Source organism: Sabethes cyaneus, chromosome 3 (genome assembly GCF_943734655.1).
Source record: "Sabethes cyaneus chromosome 3, idSabCyanKW18_F2, whole genome shotgun sequence".
Classification (NCBI taxonomy): Eukaryota; Metazoa; Arthropoda; class Insecta; order Diptera; family Culicidae; genus Sabethes; species Sabethes cyaneus.
The window spans coordinates 192053909-192076965 of record NC_071355.1 but is presented as its reverse complement, the minus strand read 5'-3'; the positions used below and the strand labels follow the sequence as shown (position 1 = coordinate 192076965).

Sequence of the window (23057 nt, the reverse complement as noted above, 5' to 3'; positions counted from 1 at the left end):
GTCCGGCATTTGTTCTTTCTCTCAGATCCTGACAATGATCCAAGGCATTGCTTCATACAGCCGGTCGCTTCCCGTTTTTAGGCGCTCAACCGGAGTACTCTCCTTCACAGCAGCCTTACCGTTTTTCAGCTCACAATTCTTATACTGTTTCTTCTGATCTCCGTGTTTACCGCCCCATTTAACGGCGTCTGGAAATGCTCTCTCCACCAGGCTGTTACCGTCGTTTTGACAGTAAGCAGGCTAAGACTATATCTTTCACGCAATTGTGAGGAACGTGCTGCTCGAGTCACAGATGGTAATGCTGATGCTGAAGCTGGTTGCCAACACTATCATTGCACATCAGTACTTGTGGTTTAGGCAGCACGTTCTCCTCCTTTGTGCCTCAATGTAAAGTTGCATTGCACATCACAGGCATTGCAAAATTCCTGCCCCTCACCATTTTGTAGGATCTCTATGTGTCTCCAATCCGTTGCCACACCATCTGCTGTCCGCCGCACAGTCAGTTTGTGACGAAAGATAACGGGTGGCAACTAAAATTTTGGAATTTTTTCGCAGCCCCTATACTCAACAACAAACGAGTTCAGAGAGAAATGTGAGTATGTATGTGTAAGCCCTCTCTCTCCTTTTTTTGTCAATATTTTTTGTTTTGTTTATGCTTACTCAGTTTTGCTTAAAATGGCGTCGAAACAAAAAGCATGTCGGGAGCGCGTTGTACATTTTTACGAACTGCCACAGAAATCTTTGGAAAAAGTATACTGTACAACATTTAAAAAGGGAAGATGTTGCGGCTTCGACTGTTTACCATGTCCTAAGATCCCCGACAACTCTTCGCAAGCAAGGTAGTGAAAGACTAGCCAAAGTTATGGACGCAGAAGGATATCGTTCTCTTTCTCGTTTCTTCAACAACAAGCCTTCTGGTTTGGCTATCAATAGATGTGCACCAGACGAATGTTTAAAGAAAATATTGATGCCGTTTCTACGAAAACATCATGCAGATGGACAATACGTGTTTTTGCAGGATAGAGTATCATCGTCTAACGCCATAAAACACAATCGTTCCTGAATACCCATTCGATCCCATTTGTATCCAAAAACTACGACCCGACAAATCTGTCTAAGTGCGCCTAATGGAAGATTTCTTCGAGATATTGAGTTCCTTGGTGTACAAAATTAACTGGAGAGCCACGAATTGCAGACAGTTGATTGGTAGAATCAAGAGATGTATTCGCAAAGTTGACATGACGGCCGTACAAAGCTCCTGTTCGGACATCAAACGGAAGCTTCGCCGAACAGCCGATTACGGACCGTTTTCAAATGCACACTAATTTTTTTTAACAATGGATAATGTATCTTTTATTTCGCTAAATCAGATCTTCTTCGAGTATCTTTGTCTTTGTATCTTTGACAGCTTGAGAAAACAATTTCAAAATTTTAGTTGCCACCCGTTAGATGATCAATCAATGAAGCCTCAGATATATGAAATTGTTCAGTGACCACTACGATTTGCTCCGAATCAGCGGTAGATTATTGAAAATAGATGCTTACGATTCTAACGCCCAGTCAGCTTCGAAGGTCTAATAAACCAGTCGTCGTATGTTCAAATCTTGACTGGCTGATGCTACTATAGTCAGTAGGGTCATTGCATTAATCTCGTAAATGTATTGTACTCTAATAACCGGTGGCGAAGTGTGTTTGATAAAGAAGGGTCAAGTCTAGAGGATGTTTTTACTGGTCGATCATCAGCTTAGCTAGTTTAAGGTTGATCCAATCATGCTCATACTCAACATATACGCCCCTCGCTCAGCCTTGCTACAATTCGTCAGCGGTTTTGCTTTCTTCTAAGTCACCAACTAGCTCGACAGCTGGTGAGCACATGCACGGCATGCTTCAGCTGTGAACCCCGGCTAGCTCCGCAAATCATGGTACCATCACCTGCGGTATGAATCAGGTCGGCAGTCCACTCCACTATGGGCCAGAAATTAAAATATATATGCGGTTAAACGGCATGTCTCAGCTCAATGTAGTCTTCGGCAACTTTTTGAATGAAAAAATTATGCATCTTTTAAAGGGGTCGTCTAATATTTACGTGTTACTTTAACAACAATTTAAGTAATAACTTTTTGAGTAAATTTTTTTTCACCTTTTGGGTTTCAAAATATTAAAGATAAACCAATTTCAAGTATTTTTTCTGAAGATATGAAACTTCTACCTTTTACTCATTTTCAGCAATAGACCTTTGTTTATAAACGACCCCTCAAATCACATTTCTTCTTGTAACATGTTTATTTCACCAGACAGCTCAATGTGATGTTCTAGACAACATTTTGCACATAAAAAAGGAATATTTTTTCTAAAGACTGTTTTACTTTTTCTGCATTAATTAATAAGATATAACTGGTTTTAGGCTAAAAACCGTTTGATGAAAAATGTGTATTTTTTCAAGGGTGGAGTCTTCGGAGGAGTAAAATAATAAAATATAGTGCATCTTCCTGCACTATTAGGGTGACCATCAGTTCACCTATAAGGGTGACACAAACTTTTGTTTTCTTAAATATAATTTAAAAAAAAGTTTTTTTCTCCAAAAGTTGCAGAAAATACTAAAATAAGCAACTTTGCTGAATAAAGTAACTATCTATCTCTTACCGGTTACGAAATATAATGATGTGTTAAAAAAGAGCACTTAAAAATCAATTACACTCAGTAACTTTGCACACGATTATTTTATTGCTTTCAAATGTTCTACAAAGTTATTTAGTATGTTGAAATACATATTTTCTGCGAAGAATTTTTGACGCTAGGACGCATATTTATTAAGTTATAAAATGTATGAAAAAAAAAATCCGCACTATTCCCAGGTATTCCTAGCCATGGTATTCCCAGGTATTCTCTGAAATAAACATTTGGGTAGATAGTTTAAATAATTTCCTACAAATTGGTATGCAAACTAATTGCAGATACTTGCAGATGGCTAAGATATTCGGATTTTCCATCAGACGGTTTTTAACCTAAAATCAGTTGTATCTTATTAATTAATGCATATAAAGCAAAACAGTCTTCAGCAAAAATATTCCTCTTTTATGTGCAAAATATTTTCTGGAACATCATATTGAGCTGTCTGTTGAAATAAACATGTTACAAGAAGAAATGTGATTTGAGGGGTCGTTTATAAACAAAGGTCTATTGCTGAAAATGGGTAAAAGGTAGAAGTTTCATATCTTCAGAAAAAATACTTGAAATTGGTTTATCTTTAATATTTTGAAACCAAAAAGGTGAAAAAAAAGTTTACTCTACAAGTTATTACTTAAATTGTTGTTTGAGTAACGCTTAAATATTGGACGACCCCTTCAAAATATGCATCAATTTTTTATTCAAAAAGTTGCCGAAGACCACATTGACCTGAGACATGCTGTTTAACCGCAAATATTTTTGTTCCGAAATTTTAATTTCTGGCCCATAGTGCACTCCTATAGGATCCACTCTAGGCCGGATTACTGTGGTCCGTTTTCCGTACATCCGTTGAGTTGATAGGGCTCTGTAGGAGTGTCTCCATCAATTTCATACTGAGGACTAGAAAGGTTACCGCGTTTGAAAAGGAATTAAGGTCTGTCACATCATTGCGGTTCGAACTCCACATTTCGGTGGAATCTAGGAAACTGAAATAAAATTGTATAAATATCACTTCTGTCACGTCATGGGCGACTGCTTATTCAGTATGTTATGTACCTATTGCAGAAACAATCGTTGGTCAAACCAAGTCTGTCCTTAATTCCCGTCCTCTCTTCCAGCGCCTTTTGACTCTACACATGATTAGACCGCTTTGACTACCGGCCACTTCCTGGTCGGCGACCTTTTATTATCGTGTTTTTGTCTTGACCTTGAAATATAGTCAGGCATATAAATTAATCTGGAAATTAAATAAAAAGAAAATTTTTTCAATTTAATTCTACTATGTATATTTTATTCTTGACAGATACGTATTTCGCCAACGACTTGCAGGCATCCTCAGTGTCTGTTTTCGAACTAAAAAGCGGACCTCTCACCTCTCCGCTCTTTTTTTGTGTAAGATTATAGTCACTGTTAAAGCTTATGTCATTCATGACTTCTGCGGGGTTGGGATTTCTGCAGGTCCTCGGCGTGAGAGGCGTGAATGCTGACCACTACGCCGGGACTGACCCCTTTCCGCTCTTTCTCCTTCACTCTAAATTTCATTACTTTCTTCTACCGTCCTTTCGTCAATTGTAAAAGAACTACCGTTTCAAAAAATAATAATTAATGCACCTTTTATTGCTATAACTGAGACCGATTTGACCAGTCTCAAAAGCCGTTCGATTTCACAATTATTGCTTTAATTGCAGAGCCTAGCTGCAACATTCCGTTATCGAAACTTGATTTTCTGTTTTTATATGGCAAACTTCCCAGCCAGCTGTTAGAGTAGAGGACAATTGCAGGGCTAGTGCTACGATCCTATTGACTCTAACAGCCTCTCCCAGCCGTAATTCGAACATACGACGAATGCCTGATAAGACCAGCATCGTACTTCGAGACCAACTGGGCGTTATTTGAGGACCAGTCACATAAGCAGTCCCATGAAGTGACAGAAATGGAACTTATACAATTTTATGTCAACTTCCCAGATTCCGCCGAAATGCGGAGATCACATCGCAATGATGTGGCGGAACTGCTAGAGAGTCAGTAGGATCGTTGCACTAGCCCCGCAATTGTCCTGCACTCCAATAGCCGGCTGTGAAATCTGTCGATACTCGATACAGAAGGGTCAAGTTCTAAAGAATGTTTATACCCATGGCTTTGCTTTTTAGATGCTTGATTTTATGAAATTTCAACTGAAGTTACGGGTAATTCCGCGAAGTCAATTAATCTGATAAATTATTCAATTGTTCCTAAAGTTGTAAAACGGAGAGTTCTATAAAAATTCATCATACATTATCAATATAATTAGGTGTCTCTAGCGGAATGATCTAGTTGCAATGCTCGGTTAGTATCATCCAATGAGGAACGTGCTGCTCGAGCCAAAGATGCTAATACCTGATACCTGATAGTATCATCCAAACCTCAGGTGTGGCCCAATGATATACTTTCAAATACTAAGCCATACTCGTAGTCAAAATCAAGGACTGATAGTGTGAATAATCGTAACATTTTTTTAAAGGTTCAATTGTCCAGTTCTGCCGAAAGCTGTCACGAAAATCGTATTAATCATATGAATACTAATTGTACGTGTGTGGTAATCGGAAAACATGTCTACATGCCAGAGAATAGAACATATTATCTGACTTAGATGTTGAAATACAGCGTCCTCCCAGAACAAGCTTTCGATCAGAACAATCAGACTTGAGTCTCAATTTGGATGCCTTCTGAGGTCTATGATGTTCTTCTGACGTCTGATGTCTTGTGATGTTTAGTCAGTAGGTAAAACATTCCGGTACCAACCGAAAGAGCGTGGGTGCGATACCCTCTTGTCATTGAACGGCCCAATATGTATTTGGCATGTACACCGAAAATTTCCACTTCATCCAATTTATCGTTCTTCGCACCAGATACTTCTTCCATAGTCCAGTCCATAGTCCTTCCTCCAGATACTCCAAAATAGAGTATACGACTTGACTATGTACGCGAGCCAGATACAAGTAAAAAAGAAAAAAATATCCGGTGGTGGTAGAATCACTACACTTACCGTAGTGACATCCGGCAACAGACTGCCTGTTTTTATCGCACTAACTGAGTTCAGCCAGTTCGTAGCCACCGCCGCTGGAGTACAAGCTGAAAGCGGAGAGTGGCGCAGACGTATGAATCGCGAGCAACAGGCACAGCATTGCTTGGAGAGATTCCCATCATACATTTGGCGAAAGTCCACCCACGCTCTTTCGGTTGGTACCCAAATGTTTTACTGGCTAAACTAGCCGCATTCTTATATCAGGTGGTTCAATACCTAGTTTTGTTTCTCCAAATTCTATTATTCCACACACACGCGTCACGCTTCAGCGACGATAATTACGATTCGTATGCTTACTCTTTGTTTCTGCCGTCGAGAAGATAGACTGTTCTTCTCGACGTCAGACGGGGTTGATACCTACCAAATGTTACTGGTACTGGTAATTTAATACTTATCAAATTTGTACCAAAATGTGCACAAATAATGGAATAATTCGAGTTTCCACCAGTACTGGTAGGGTATGTTGCTGCATCGTCGTAATTGCTCATTCCCGTCCTATCCAACACAAATTATTAAAAATATCAGCATTTATATGACACACAATACAAAACTAGTTATTCCCTAATATTTTAGTTTGTTGTCTATCATACGCGGTCAACAATCAAAGTGGGCTGAGATCTATTTAAATGCTTTTTATCATTAAAGAAGTCCTACCAGCCAAATTTCCTACATTTTTTCGTGTGACGAAGAAAAAATGTCGACTAATCGTTTTAATTTCCGTCATTCATAAATGAAAATAACTCACACAAGGCATTGTCGTTAATCTATAGCCAGGAAAACTTGCCTGGCTTGCAGAAATTTTGCAGAATAACATTTGTTCTGCCGTCTTACAGAAATACAATTGTTTGTGATTTTTAGTTCGGACGATGAAAAATTTTGATGGACGGATTTTAAAATGGTACGACGAATTTAAGAAATAAAGTCAGTTGCGTAATTTCAATAATATGCTTTAATAATCGCTTTTCAGTGATTTCGAAGTTCACGGATCGGAAGGTAAGTGTGTTTTATTCAAATCAGCGCAATAAATTTTGGAGTACTCATTAGATCCATCCAACAAATGTATGTGATGTGAATTGTAATTATGAATTTTTGTGAAGATGATGGGATTTTTATGCCTACGTGAGGATGGCCTCAGCTTGGCTTTTCCCCATCCAACCATTGCTCCATGTAGACCTATTAGGTCGGATGGATATAAAATAAATAAATAAACAAATGATGAAAATTAGAATGGCATTACTTACTATGACGGGAATTAGAAATAATCCCTTCTACCACAAATGTACCTATTAGATAAATATTTAAGTCTGAAGTTTTTGGAGCATTTTAGTAGAATACAAAATCTGAAATTAAATAGAAATGAAAACTTTTTTTTATTTAGTTTCAGACATTTAAATGTTCTACTTCTTCCTTACCTGAAGAATTAGGACTAGTGCTGTATTTTTTTGGCTCAATACAGTGTAGAGGTAGGCAAAACGGTTCTTTTGTGTGAGCGGCTCAGAACCGCTCGTTTGCTGCCGCGAACCGATTCAAATGAGCGGCTCATGGTAAGGGATGGTTCCAGAAATTGTCATTTTTGCTTCAGTTTTGCAGCAGCATTTTGACTACAGCACCTTAGCTAAACAGAATTCGAAGAGGTTGTGTAATATAAAGCATTTGTATAGTTAATTATCCCCAATATGGTTGAAGAAAGTAAATTTTTTTCTTTTATATTTTTGCGTTATAGAGCTGCAACGTCGTTAGCAGCGAAAAGAAGAATATTATCTGAAAAAATTATACCACAGAATTTGGCACGATGATGGGAAACCATCTTCTTTCGTCTTAAAAATTTTCAAAGTATTTTTTTTATACGCCAATTCGCCAATTCCAAATGTACGAGAAAATAGCGAAATTTTCCGTAGAATTTTTCGGAAAAATAGGGGAATTCTAATTTCAAAACATCATTTTCTGTGCGATTGTTTCGGATTTTTCTTGCAAAAAAAAGTACTAAATGTTAGTAAAGCGAAACACAACATTCCTTTTTCTTAGCAAAAATTTCACTCAACCGAGCACCGCAAACTAAGGGTTCGCAGCTCCAAGAGCAGTCGATTCAAAATCGACAACGCACACCCACACAATGGTTCGTTCACTCATTCGCATTCATTGGAAATCCTTTGAAAATGTGTCACTATCCCGGAGGGCGGTGATTGCAAACCGGTACCGATAGCAATCCCACAATGAAGTTTGGAAGCTATTTGGATGGATATCCGCGCCGTTGCCAGCGGCAACGAGCGGAACGATTGCCATGCGAAAAGATTGCCATCTTCTCGAACACGGGACCTCGGGTGATATGCTAAAAGTCGACGGCTATCGCATACAAATCCGATAGGAAACCATACGAACGAACCGACCGGTCGTGTAGACAGTATCGGAATGTGTCCGAATCATTTAGCGGGTCTCGCTGGTGTCTCGCTATCTCGGGTGTGTGTAAACCGTTTCGGGCAATTTATGACCCTGATGTTTGAGAAGGAGTCAGTCCAAAGTGTTGCTGTGCCGCACTGATGGATACCCGAGGTCGATTGCACAATTAGCTTTATCTTGGCGGTAATTACTCCCTCCGGAGGTGCGATGTCAGGCAATCGATTGTTTCGCAAACCGGCGTCGAATGGCGTAGGACTGAAGCATAACGGGGCGACCGATGCGATGGTATCGAAATTCAAATTAATTCCTTGCTTCGGTTTCGGTTTCAGGCGCCAAAATCGATTGCTCGATGAATGGCGTGAAACTGCGATGATGAGATTCGGTCCCTTGCTCGGCTGTATATCCTTGCCGCATTGTTATTTCTGCTGTTCGGCACCGTTTCCGTGACTTTCGGGAGTTTGGTCGGCACCGATGGTGATTATAGCCTCTGTTTCTAGCAGCGACAACAAAATGCTGACATGTGCTTCTTCATCGAAACGATGGCGCCTTTGCCGTTCGGAGGAAATCAGTGAACGGCCGTGGTGGCGTTTTCCCTTTTGAATGAAGCACTAGTTTAATACCCGGAATGAGTCAGGCATGACAATGGGGCTCTTTGGGCTAACTGGCAAAGTGGCGCGACTATAACCATTCCCGGAGTGCTAATCGTTGCGGCAAAATCTTTCCAAGTTTAAATGACCGTGAAGATAAATTAGAATTAGCTTTAACTTTGAACCGTTGAATGCCGATCTAATCGATTGTTTTATGTTCGAAAATGTGCATCAATTTACACGAAATGTAGAATTGATCTTTTCCATTCCGTTTTCTGCATTTAACTAAATAACAAAGCACTTTCTTTGTCGAACTTCACCTGAGCAGAAGGAAAAACGCATTCAAATGTAAATTCAGAGCAATTTACCGTGATTGTGAAGTAGTTGCTGGTTGCTGGCGTCTGCACGTAATGTACGCTATATTTTTAAACTTTCACGGCACCAAGCAGCGCCAAGATTCGCCTTTTCAGTTGTATTTTTACTTGAATCCAAATGGTGGGTGCCGCCATCTCGAAGAGCAGAATAATTTGTACTATAATCTCAAATATAATCACAGCGATCTTCAACAAACGCGCTGACACCTGTGACACAAATGCGATCTACATCTGTAAAGTCCGTAGAAGAAGAAAAAAATCAACCTTTTTCCGTTTCAATCTGTCACACAACCGGAACGAGCGGATCCAACAAATGTGGCGGACTTCAACGAAACGAGTTTTCTTTCCGCCACCAGACGAATCCAAGCATGGCTTTCGTTCCCTTCGGGGCTACGCTGCTCTGCAAACCGTTGATAAGCTCTTCACTACCATCATCCGTTGAATCCGTCGTAGCACGCCGTCAATGGGGTGCCAGGGATGTAGGTGTGTGTGAATTTGCAATTTTCTTCCTTCAACTCAACAAGGGTACTTCCTTCTTACCGCAGCAGCACAGAAAAAACGGAAATTCGCCAATTCTTGGTGGCGGAAAGTTTATTCCGGCGAGCGAAAAAAAAAGAAGAAAAATCCGGTAGGATGCCCTTTTTCGCATTTCGGGCAACCAAGTTTCCTTTACTCTGAAGTTAGATGCGGAAAAAATTCTTGATAAATAAACAACTTTCGTCAGCGGTTTTTTTTCTTCGCCGGACAGAAAACTTCTAACGCTTAGACCTTCAAAGGGAAGGAATATGAATATGTATAATTTCGTTTTTTATGTATAAGGTCAGCAGTTTAGCATTAGCGAATTTATACTGAGCTCCTGTCAACATTGGTTTCTGTGTTCGATCACTGGTTGACGACGTTTCTGCTTATCAATAGTTGATCGAATGAAAAAAAAATCGACTTTTCCAAGTCGAAACGGCCGGAAGCAAGGAGGACACACTATTCACTACAGCTACTCATAGCAGAAGTTCGTTTGAAGGACTGTTTCCGATTTTCGTTTTACTTAAGGCCAACTTTGCCATGGATTGTGGTATAAATTGGGAAGCTTTTCCGTTACTTGTCGTCGGTAGGTACTTGCTTGCCTTATGCCGGGTGAAGTTTACGTTCTTTATGCATTATGTCATCAGAGGCACCGCGCGGATAAACTTTTCGTTTCTAAGTGAAATATGCCACTGCATAATTGAATGTAATTGCTTAATTCGGCATTTTTAGTTTTGAGTTTTTATTTTGCCTATTCATAGGGAAATTATATACTAAAGGGAAAACTTTATGCTTGGTTGGGATAAACACTTTCTTCTTTGTTTTCTTAAATTAGGTGATTTACTATATGTTTGTCGACTGTTGGGATTTAATTCTTTGACTTTTTCTCGGCTTAATCAGTCTCAAAAATGTCAAAAACGAGTTTGGTCTCTACATCCGACAGTTTCGATGATTTATTTATTTTATCTTTTTCAGGGGAATAGAATGTTAGATACTAACACAGTTAACGACAAAACGATAAATCTTCTATTCCACTGAAAAAGATGAAATAAATCATCGAAACTGTCGGATGTAGAGACCAAACTCGTTTTTGATATTTTTGAGGCTGATTAAGCCCAGAAAAAATCCAAGAATTATATTAGGTGATATTAATTTTTTAAATTTTAAAATAAAATTAGAATTAAATCATTTAATTTAATGGAAAGAATCTCAATACAATTCCATTTACATTTTGTGTCCACCAAGGCACCCCTTTGGGACCTCTTCTATTTATTTACAATTTACAAGTCCAAAACGAGGAATTAATTGCTCCCCATACTTGCCTCTCAACTGGTGCATTATTTCGCATGCAACATGGCAGACAACGCCGTCTTGTGGAAAGCGTCCAGATCCAATAATTGAATTTATGACATAGAAAGTTCCTAGTTATCTTCCGAAAACGGGTTCTATTCACAGGTACGTGACGGCCATCTTAATTCTCGAATAAACATGGATCAATGATTCTGTCAGCTCTTCACTAGCGTGTAGTAACATAAATAAAAGGTAGGACACCACATCTTTCAGAAAAAAAATGTATTGGCCAGCAAAAACGACATAATATAGTAGGATGGTGAATCTATAATTACTTATCCCAAAAATACCGGCCAATTACGTTGAAATACTTGCACTTTCTGGTGCCATTGAATTGAAATTCAAAGTTAAAATTGTACTATAATTAGGCTTGGAACTGGACTAGAACTTAAATTTGAAATGGAACTTGAAATCGAATTTGATAATGGCCATAAAATTAGACTTGAATATGGACTAATTCGGGATAGAAGCTTTTCATTGTATTGAACTGGAAATTGGACTTAGGACTGGATTTGAAATTAGACTTAAATGTAAAGTAATTTGGACTGGAAGGTTTACTTTATTAAACATGAAATCGCACTTAAAACAGAATTTGAAGTTTTTCTTTACAATTGGATTTGAAATTGCAATTGAATTAGGCTTGGAATTGGATTTGAAATTAAAGCTGACTTTTGACTTGAAATTGAAATTCAAATTGTATGTGAAATTGTGAAATGTGACTTGAGATTAGATTTATATATACATTTAAAGTTAGACTTTTTATTCTCTCACACGTTGTACTTTTTTTTTTGTTCTGCTTTTCTCTTTTACAGTTCCGTGTTTACTCCTTTTTTGTACCGTTTTCTTGACTAATGCTCTCATTTTCCTTCAGTTTTTCCTCTTTTTCTCTCACTTTCCTTTATTCTGTGCCGTGTTTCCTGTTTCATTGTTTCGTTTTTCTTCGATACCTATCCCATTTTTTTTATTTTCAGTCCTGTTTTTCCTCATATTTTTCACTCGTGTTTAATTATTTTCTTTCCTATTTTCCGGCCCCTGTCTTTTTTTCCTTTTTTTTCATCTCCAGTTTTCGCTTTTTTATAACTTTTTTCTTCTACTTTCCTTCCAGTTTTTCGACTTTGTCCGTTTCGTTTTCCTTCTTTTTGATATCCCGTTTTTCCTTCTTTTCTAGCACGTTTTGTTTTATTTTTGGTTCCCTTTTTTGTCATTTCTCTCCGGTTTTACTTATTTATCCTCCGTTTTTTGGTTTTTTTCTTTACCGTTTTATCTTGTTCTTTGGTCCGTTTTTCCTGTTCTTATTTTCTTTTTTTTCTGTCCCAGTTTTTCGTTTTTTGTCCCATCTTTGGATTTATATAACTTGTTTGACCTCTTTTTCTCCTTTTTCGTGTTTCGTCTGTCCGTTTTCTTATATATCTCGCTATTCTCCATTTCCCTTTTGATTTATCTAGTTTTACGTTCTGTATTCTCTCTCTTGTCAAGTTTTCCCTCTTTTTCGCTCATTTTCTTCTCTGCACTTTGTTTTCTTTTTTCCTATCCCGCTTTTCACCCTTTTCTTTGACATTTTTCTGTTCCACTTTTCGTCTTTTCTCTACCGTTTTCAGTATTCAGGCTCGTATTCAGGCCCGTTTTCCTGTTTTTCTTTCTCGTTTTTGTCCTTTTATGTTCCGTTTGAATCTTTCTTCTTAATTACAGTCTTAGTTGTCATTATTTTTCGCTCTTCAACTCTTTCTATCTCGTTTTTCATTTTCGTCTGTTCCGTTTTCGCTCTTATGTCCTGCTTTTCTTGGTATACTGTTACATTCTATGTTTCCTTCTGTTTCATCCCTTTTGTCTTTTGTTTTGATCTTTTCTCTCCTAATTGTTTTATGTTCTGTTCCGTTACTCTTCTTTTTCTGTTCTTGCTTTTTCAGGTGTCCGGCTCCCATCTTTTCTCTTTATCTTGTCTTCCTTTTTTACCCTTTATTTTTCTATTTTTGTCCTGGTTTTTCCCCTTCTCTGTCCAGTTTATCATAGTTTTCTTCATAGTTTTTCCTCTTTCCTCTGATTCTTCTTCTTTTCTCTTCCGTTATTCTTTTTTATCTGACCAGTTTTCTCGTTTTTTGCTTCGTTTCTCCCTTTTCACACCCGTTTTCTTCTATTTCATTTATTTTCTCTTTTATGTCTTATTTTCCTTTCTATTCTGTCACGTTTTTTCTTTGTTTCATGCCAGTTTTTATTTTTCTATATTTCTCTGTCTCACGTTTTTCGTATTTTCTTACCCAATTGGTTTACCTTTTGTCGCGTTTTCCTTCGTACCCTTTTCCGTTTTTTCTCCTTCCGTTTATTTTCCTTTATTACATTTTCATAACTTAGGCCATTGCAAATTATTTTTAAAGTTTTTGTCAGACCCCCCGCCCCCCCTTGGAAATTGGCTTGAAAAATCGGGGGGCAAAAAAATAACTTGCAGGATATGAGTTAATTTTTTTATATAAAATCAATTGTCCGTGGGCTCTACAGCCTGAAAAACTCGAAAAATGAGCGTACGAGTTGAGTTAAAGCTTCTAGTGCGAAACAAAAATGGAAATTCAAACAATGGAATTTCCGAAATTCGTCCAAAAAAATTTTTCTTCGTTTTTGTATTTTTTTCGTAAATTTTTGCATAGAAAATAATAACGTATATATTATAAGCAAGAATAGATTCGGTTTTCACGTTCAAACTTTAAATAAAAATGCTTTAAACCCATAATCAAGCAAAAAGATTAAAAAATTCATTTTGTCCCCTCCCCTCTTCAGTGGCCCAACACCGGAAGGACAAAAACTTTATAAAATATTTGTAATAGTCTTGCTGTTTGCTCTATGTTTTTCGGTTCATGAGATATGATTGTTTGAATTAGGTAATTATTCAGGAAACCTGAGTTTTTCATGCATACTTTCTGATACCGACACACTCGTGAGCAGACAGCCTCGAAGCATTGTTCTGCGCAACCCACTCATGAATCCAACAGTTCGTAAGCTGTCAACAGCCCGCAAGCATAAGTAGTATGTATCGCTGCAGATTTTGCTTTACTTCTTCTTGTCTTCTTCATCTAATGCCCTCGGTTGACACTCGGGGAAGAGTGCAAGCCGTTGTAAGCATACAGTATTAACTGCTCGAGTTGCAATAACGAGCAAGAGCGACGACCACAGCTGATAGCTAAGCACATACTATCAAGAATTCGTCGCAAAGCATGAAAAAATAAAAAAGAGAGTCCGAGAGAGATGTTCATGCCCGTGTGTTCTTTAGAACGAGAACGCATATGTAGGAAAAAATAGATCACATGAGTGCGGGCTTCGAAACATTGGTTAGAAATTAACAAACCGCAAAAAAACAACACCATAACTTAACATAAAATTGGACTTAAAAATGGAAATAAATTGGTTTCAATTTAGACTTGAAAATAAAGATTAAATGGAATTTGAAAGAAGATTTGAAATAACACTTGAAATTAGACCTCCCAAATAACACGCTTCTATTACATTTAGTTGAAATAACTTATTTACGACTTGTATTAGTCATATATAACAACTGTGTTAGTTGAACTACAATCAAAGTTGAAAATAGGCTTGGAAATGGACATAAAATAAGACTTAGCAATACAACTTAAAATAGGAATTGAAACTGGATATTTAACTTGGTTTAAATTTTATTTGAAATTGTACTTGAAACTAGACGTAAAATTGGACTTGAAATCGATGTTGAAATTGGGCATTAAATTAGTATTGAATTTGAACTTGAAATTGAGCTTAAATTAGGCTTAAAACTAAACTTGAAAGTTAATTTAAAACTGGACATGAAATTGGACTTCAACTGGATCTTCGCAAATAATTAAATTTTGCAGAGAAGGTGCGGCACATACCCCACTCATAGCTCTACTGAATTATTGAGATATTCAGTTACAGCGCCCAAGTACTGTCAGTAGAGAGTAGCCTAATTTTTAAGAGAAAACTGAAATTCGAAAAATCAATTTCAAATAATTTTATGGAAAGAATCATTCCAAGAAGGTCTACTTTTAGTTGTGTGATAAAAATCTAACAAACAATATTTGGTATAATAACCTGGGCGTGAAATTTCAACCTAATCAATAAAGCCGTGTCACACCTCGATGAAACGCAAACGCTGCCACTTCAAAACCAGACTCAATCCAAATCAGCTTTCAGCAAACAACAGATTTGCTTTCAAAGCCAACAACCGTTTCTCATGCTGCTTGCCTGGCCAATAGATTCCATGCCCACTCTGGTCGTCCTCACTCGCCACTCGCGGCACCCGTCAACACAAAGCACCGAAGCAAAACTGAACGGACAAGGAAAATCTGCTTATTGAAAACTTAGTTATCCCTGCCCACTTCTGGTGCCACGTATTTTAGCCTATTCAATTATTGGCCAGCATCTTGTTAGCCGGGTCGAGAAGACGTCTTGGTGGATTGAAGCCTGTACTGAAAACCGCAAGCATTCGCCGCCACTGAGCTGCCGGCCGGCTCGAGGCCAAACTGTTCACAATGTGATAGACACAACAATCACACTCACACATACACACACACACCACCGAGCCTTGCAAACAGCTTCATCCGATTCTATGGTCATCTTCATTCGTCGTTCTTTTCGTTCGGTGCCCCGGCAATATCCTGATCGATTCTGAGCTGAGCAACGAACGAACGAACGAACGAACGATGTTGCATTATGCTTTCCACTTCCGCCACGCGGTGCTACGGAAGAGAGAAAGTTATCCTAGCTTAATTTGTTTCTGCTTCGTCTGATGATATCCAGTTAGGCGTTTATTCTATTAGGTGGTTGAAATCGGAAAGTTCTATCTGTACGAAGCAGTAGGATGTGGTTGATTGACACAACCTCGGTACACAGAGACGCTTCTACAAGGTAGACAACTTAATTAGGATTTCCGATGCATTTCATTTCGAGTGCTGCATTGGAATTCCAACCAGAGCGTGTTCCATTGAGCACTCCACTTGGCGTTGCATACCGGATTGTGTTCATTCCTAGCTGTACATGTTGTTTTAGGACAATTAATTTTAACGTGGAAATTTCTGTAAACCTATTTCTGTATCTAATCCAAAGTAGCAACAATCTTTGTTATTTCAGAATGAAAACCGAATAAGTAACCGACTGGTTTATTGTGATGAGAGATTCTCGTGATTACCTAGAGTATTATCTATACTTTCAAGATATTTCATCTACTTCACCATTTTGCGCTAAAACCTTACCCAAATTCATCAAACAGGCGTGAAAAAAGTGTATAAACAATGACGTTACGTTCGTTATTTGACCAACAACTAACCTTTTTTTACCTGTACTAATTTCAATTCATACTGAGATTCAGATTCAACGCCCTACCGCGGCGGGTGAAGACTAATAACGGAACAGCAAACACCTAAATCCCGTCCACAGCCTGGCGAAGGGAAAAAAGCAAACTCGAATGTTAAGGCTAAGTAACAGAACACAATGCAAACAAACATTCCGCAGCGTACAACACCGTTCGTTTACAGTTTTGGTCTGTTTATTTTCTTATCATTAATTTCACTAACTCGTTTTCATCTCCTCTATTTGAACTACCCGCAGCTGCTGGGCACCTAACTAAACCGAATGTTTCTGGTATTCACCCCTCTAACGTTGTTGCTTTCTCCATTTGAAGATTAATTAACCGCTACCGTTCTCCCCCCAAAAAGGGCAACGAACGCTGAAAAAAAACTAACCGTTTTTATCCTTTTAATCCTCCGAAAGCGCCTTCGTTTTTCGTTATCTTGTTTTATCCATTTTTCCTATTATAATGATAATTAGCATACAATCTCGTCAGGCAGAAAAGCAATTCAGTAATGAAAATTAATTGTCTTACCCATTTCAATTTCGTCCCGCAAATGTACCGCAACCGCGCGTAACCATCGTACCATCTCCCGCTCGCGTCTGTACAACTATAACATCAACAACAACAACAACAACAGGTCCATCCGTGCGGTCGCTACCGCCACAACACGGTGGTGTTCATTCTGGCCAAGGAGTACAACCTGAAGAACCTGCGAACGATCCACCGGCTGGACCGGCTGACTTCGGGTCTGCTGCTGTTCGGGCGGAGTCCGAAGAAGGCCCGCCAAATGGAGCACCAGATACGGAACCGGCAGGTCCAGAAGGAGTACATCTGCCGGGTCGAGGGCGAGTTTCCCGAGTGAGTATGCTTTCCTAATGATTTTTCTTCAGCTTCTTCAGCTTGACTAGTCTTAAGTTTGGCGGGCCACCATTAGGTGGAAAATGACAAGCCCTAAACAGGAAACTAATGGGTAACTTTAAGGCAGTTTGGCTCAACTCTTCTTAACAGTCTGAAAAGAAAAGAACAGAAAAGAACAGAAAAGGACAGAGTTGTCTACAATCGGTCCGTGAAGATTGCAGACGTTGGTTTTTTTTCATTTTCGTGGTGGGTTGGAAACGAGCTCCATTTATTTTTAGATTTTTAATTTTGACACTTTTTCTTAATTGAATTTCGGCAGACTGCATTAGTTTGCATTCATGCATTAGTTTTGTTGATTCATAACAGAGAGCAGTTTTCTATAAAATATATATTTGGCACTTGTGATAATGCGAAATTTAATAATAGTTTTCTTTAAAACCAAACTGCTTAGAAAAAATGGGTGACTCAGACTTATATTTTTTAATATATATTGACGTCGTACTCCTCCTCCTCTAGCAGCTAAGAATCGGGGTGGTTCGTTATGAGTTTCGTTCAAATGCGGTAAGTAAGTGCACATATATCTCCCATAAACAGAGTTGCAGTCGTAAGTCCATAAAGGATTACCGGCCTGATTATTGTTTTTTCCATTGTCAGCTTTGAGCGGTAGCTTTACTTCTTGATCGAAGCATCTAGCGACGGGAAAAGTACATCTAGTGATTCCAAAGTGCACGAGAGTGACCCCGAAATGCGCAAGTAGCACATTACCCACTCCACAGTAGCTTTGATCGGCCGCTTTAATGCATTATCTGCCATACCTCTTCGCACTCCGCTGTATCATATGCTGCCTTGAAATCCATGGAAATATGATGCGTGGATGGGTTGTTCTCCCGACATTTCTTGACGATTTGTCAGAGTGTGATCCACAGTAGCACGACCCTAAAAAAACCTGCCTGGTATTACCTCGCGAAATCTCTCTCTGAGCTGAGAACGCTGCGGTATCTCCAGCAATTCAGTCGATAGTCTTCTTCGGCCCACTTTTTTATGGTTTCTCCTCCAACAAATCCTGCAAATTACCCAATGAAGTGCTGTCGCTAGTAATTGCGTACTATTTTTGAGGAGTTCTATCGGGAGTCGATTTTTTTCGATGGCTTTGTTAGTCTTTAATTGTCTGATTTCCCGCTGGATATTCTAGGTGTTCTAGTTCTTCAAAATCTTTGTCCTCCGTCTGACACTTTTCTTTCTCTGAATCCTGGTCAGCTTATTCCGCGCTCGTGGATCAGGTATCAGCATCTTTTGGCTCGAGCAGCACGTTCCTCACAATCATGTGGAAGATTTGTGCCTTGCCCATCTTGCCCGTGTCATCATTTACCTGATGAGGACGGGAAGGAAAACAGGAGGAATAGGAAGGGGTGGATGAGGAATTTGGACAAACACAAACATATATATACCGAGAGATTTTTGTACCCCCGAAGGGATACTGCAATCCTTGGTAGTTAACTTATCAAAAGTACACCCCCTGGGGGGTATACTCATGATAAATAAGAGCTTATAGCTCAATACCGCTTTCGGTAAGGAACATCAAAATGTCTCGTAATTTTAGTTTCCTAAAATCCGATTCATTTAAGACGTAGGATCCAAAGATCCTATGACGCAATTGTGCTACTGCAGGACAGTTGCAAATTACGTGATATGGTGTACCGTAGTCGGATTCACATAAATTACAATGAAACGATTCAGCTCGCTGAATCGTAGCCATATGATAATTTAGTCTGCAGTGACCAGTCAGTGATCTGACAAGAATACTGCAATTTACCTTTGAGTGTTGCAAAAGAAATTTCGCAACCTTCTCACAAGGCTTAACAATGAAACTTTTCGTTTGACGACAAGTTTCAAGATTTTCCCAATATCGTACATGTTCAGATGAAAACCAAGATCGAATCTTTCGTTTTATCCAACATGCCGCAATTGGTAAAGCAGGTTCCGGTCCGAAAACCGACTTTTCTGCTCCAGATCTTGCTAGTTCATCAGCCCATTCATTTCCGGTTATACCAGAATGGCCAGGAACCCAAACCAGATGAACGGCATTTAGAATGCTTAGTTCTTCTAATTGGGTGTGGCAGGCGATGACTGTTTTAGATTTAGAATTAGCCGCACAAAGGGCTTTTATAGCGGCTTGACTGTCAGAACAGAAGTAGATAATCTTGCCTATCGGTTCTTTCTGAAGTGCAAACTGAGCTCCGCACATAATTGCAAAGATTTCAGCTTGAAAAACGGTGCAGTAACTACCCAACGAATAGGATTCCTCCAATTCTAGCTCACGGCAGTAAACACCAGCACCCGCGCGACCTTCGTACAAGGAACCATCGGTATAACAGACCACATAGTCGGAAATTTTCCTTTCCATGTAGCCTGACATCCAATCCTCTCTAGGAGGAAAGTCACTTGAGAAAGTCCTATACGGGAAAGTACGCATGAGCGTTACATCGCTAGGAGCAAGGGCAAACTTGTCCTCAGCAACAATTTGCGACCACAATCGAGTATGACCAGTGGAACCGTCCACAGACTGCCAAAGGCCAATCGCGTGTAGTCGATAAGCACATATTAGTGCCTCTTGCTTCAGGTGGAAGTGTAGAGGTTTAATATTGAAAATAGCTTCTAGGGCGGCAGTAGGAGTTGTAGTAAATGCACCAGACATTGCCATTAAACACATCCTTTGAAGATGGTTTAGCTTTGTCTGGACAGTCACAACTTCCCCTCTCTGCCACCATACAAGACAACCATACGCCAGTATTGGTCTGACAACGACCGTATATAACCAGTGTATGTATTTGGGTTTAAGCCCCCAAGAGTTGCCAATTGCTCGTCTACATTGCCCAAAGGCCATGCACGCTTTTTTAATTCGGAAGTCAATATTTGTGGACCAGTCAAGCTTGGAGTTGAGAATCAACCCCACGTACTTCACTTCGTTCACAACATCAACATCCGAATCGTAAAAGCGTAGAGCGCGAGCTCCATTGGTATTTCTACGTCTTGAAAATAAGACGATAGATGTTTTGCTCGGATTTACCGAAAGTGCAGTTTCTCGGCACCACGTTTCCACGACGCGTAGTGCCTGCTGCATTAAGTCAAATAATGTGCTTATGCACTTTCCAACTACTAGGATGAGATAGTCATCCGCAAAACCATATGACGGATAGCCTAGACCATTGAGTTTCCTCAATAGGCCGTCCGCCACAAGGTTCCATAAAAGAGGCGAGAGAACGCCACCTTGTGGACATCCACAAACACTTTGCTTCCAAATGCTTGCTTGCCGTAAGGACGAAAAAAGCAATCGGTTACTAAGCATTTGTTCTATCCACTTTATGATTATTGAAGGCACATTATGATAACGAGCAGCCTCCAAAATGGAAGCGAAAGATACGTTATCAAACGCGCCTTCAATATCCAAAAAAGTTCCTAAGCAAGATTCCTTTTGTGTAAAAGCAACCTCAATTTTATCCACCACATCATGTAATAAAGTGGTTGTAGATTTGCCACTTTGATAAGCATGTTGTGCTGAATGAAGAGGAACTTCTATTAAGCTTGTTTCGCGGATGTGGTGATCAACAATCCGCTCAAGTGATTTAAGCAAGAATGACGTTAGACTGATTGGTCTAAAACTTTTTGCTTGCTCGTATGTCGCGCGTCCACCTTTAGGAATGAACTTAATGGTTATTTCACGCCATTGAGTTGGGATGTACCCAATAGCAATACTACACACAAACATCCTTCTCAGAATGTGTTTGAAGTACTTGAATCCTTTCTGCAGTAGAATAGGGTATATTCCATCTGTTCCAGGAGATTTGTATGGAGAGAAGCTGTTCACGGCCCACTCAATCGCTTCAGTTGTGACAAGTCTCCGAGCAAAAGCCCATGAGTCTAAGCCACCTAAAACGATTTCTGGATCGTTTCGAACTTCAGGTTCCACACAGCCCGGAAAGTGACTATAAAAGAGACATTCCAGGATTTCATTGTCATTCGAACAGTATTCACCGTTCGAACTTCGAATGTTATTAACCTGATAATCTTTCGATTTTGACAGTATTTTATTAAGTCGACTTGCCTCGCCGAAACTGGAAACGTTGCTACAGAACCTGTGCCAGCTCGTGCGTGCTGAAGACCGTAGAGCCTTTGCATAGGCTTTCCGGGCCTGCTTGAATGGCTCCACGCCATCCCTCCGACGTCTATTCCAGGCTCTCCTGCATCGTTTCTTTAGTTCCGCGAGATGAGAGTTCCACCACGGTGTTCCTCTAGTCGTTTTAATAGTTTTTAGCGGGCAAGCTACTTTAAAAGATTCCGCAATAAAAGATGTTGTGACATCTACAGCCACATCCAAGTCGATCGATGACTCAATCGTCGGTTCGAATCCTTGAAATTTCGTCGCCAGTTCCTCCTCAAAGAGTTCCCAGTCAGAAAATCTCGGATTGCGAAAGGTTGCAGCGTTCAAGGAGACACCCAAATGATCAAAATATATAAAGCAATGATCAGATATTGGTGTCTCATTTGAAACATGCCATTGTGCCAACTCATGACTGATCCTGTTAGAGCAGAGTGTTATATCTAACACTTCCTCTCTACCAGCTCGTATGAAAGTTGGACAATTGCCAATGTTGAGTATTCCAAGGTTGGTGCTACTCAAATATTCCATCAAATCAGAGCCTCTCGGATTGATATCCGAGCTGCCCCAAATGATGTGATGGGCATTGGCATCACTGCCTACAATGAGCGGAAGCCCATTAGATTGGCAGTATCTCACCACATTTCTGAAATCGTCGCTGGGAGACGGTTCATCGTGTGGTAAGTATGCAGAACAGTAGACATAGCGCCTATGGACATCATCCACGACGAGTTCTACTGTGACTGCACAAATATCTCGAGTAGTCAACTCAGAGATAAGGCATGCACTTATTGACCTATGCAACAATATGCATGCCCTGGGCATCAAACGAGGATTTGTCATACCAGTTTTGCTGAAAGCAGCAAAGTTCTGGTTTCCAATATCCGTCGAATGAAAGTACCCCTTGCGAAAATATGGCTCCTGAACCAATGCGATGGTGACAGAGCCATTAAAAAGTTTTTCGCATAAATACAAATTTGCTGCCCGTTTGTGTTGAAGATTTATTTGTGCGACCCTAACTATTTGACTAGCGGAGTATATGCACAAACAATCTCCAACACAGATCAGACAGCAAATTGTAAGCGAAGCCAATTATATTGGCCAGAACGCACTTGGCGTAAAACCCATAAGGGAAATTGGGCAGGACTACTATGCTGTTCCCACGAAACGCAAGGGACAACAAAGATCGACCGTACCAGAGCCCCGCATGGCACAGTAGGGGCAAGATGCCCAAAGCACTCCGTTCGCGACTGGCATGTTTTCACCCCTCCAGCCATTCAGTCATCGGCACGGAGGTAGACCTTGACTTAGGGGCTCCTGATTTGCCGACTCCCGGCAGGATCAGGTCCCGTGGCTCAATTTTTGCCCAAACGTACAATTCGGCACCAACCGCCAAAGGGCCTAACTGCAGATTGTGTAAAACAGACCGATTTAGAGTCTCCCTCTCTCTCTCTCTCTCTGTGCTAAGCCAGCTGAGAAAATAACTCTCTCCCGGTGTGCCCACACCCCGCAGCCGCGCCCTCCGAAAAACCTGCGCCGAACTGCATGATTAGGTAGCCGGAAACCACACGGCAAGTGTTCCACCTTCTCTGTCTGCATACGACAACCAAGGTTGCGTACCACCAGGTGCGCAACTTTGGTTACCGTACCCCAGCCGGCACCTCGTGGAGGTAGAGATAGGAGTTAGAAAACAGAGGTGATATATTTGCACATGTTCACTCATTTGCCAGCCAAACGACTCTTGACGATTTGTCAG

General features: G+C 39.9%; 1 protein-coding gene across 1 annotated transcript in view; it reads left to right on the top strand.

Annotated features, from left to right (window-relative positions):
- LOC128744629 (pseudouridylate synthase RPUSD2) overlaps positions 1 to 23057 on the top strand; it is a 510683-nt gene that overhangs the window by 457872 nt on the left and 29754 nt on the right. Inside the window, exon 6 of the mRNA XM_053841783.1 lies at positions 16925 to 17145. Within this exon, the coding sequence (XP_053697758.1) occupies positions 16925 to 17145 (221 nt within the window). The remainder of the gene's footprint in view (positions 1 to 16924; positions 17146 to 23057) is intronic.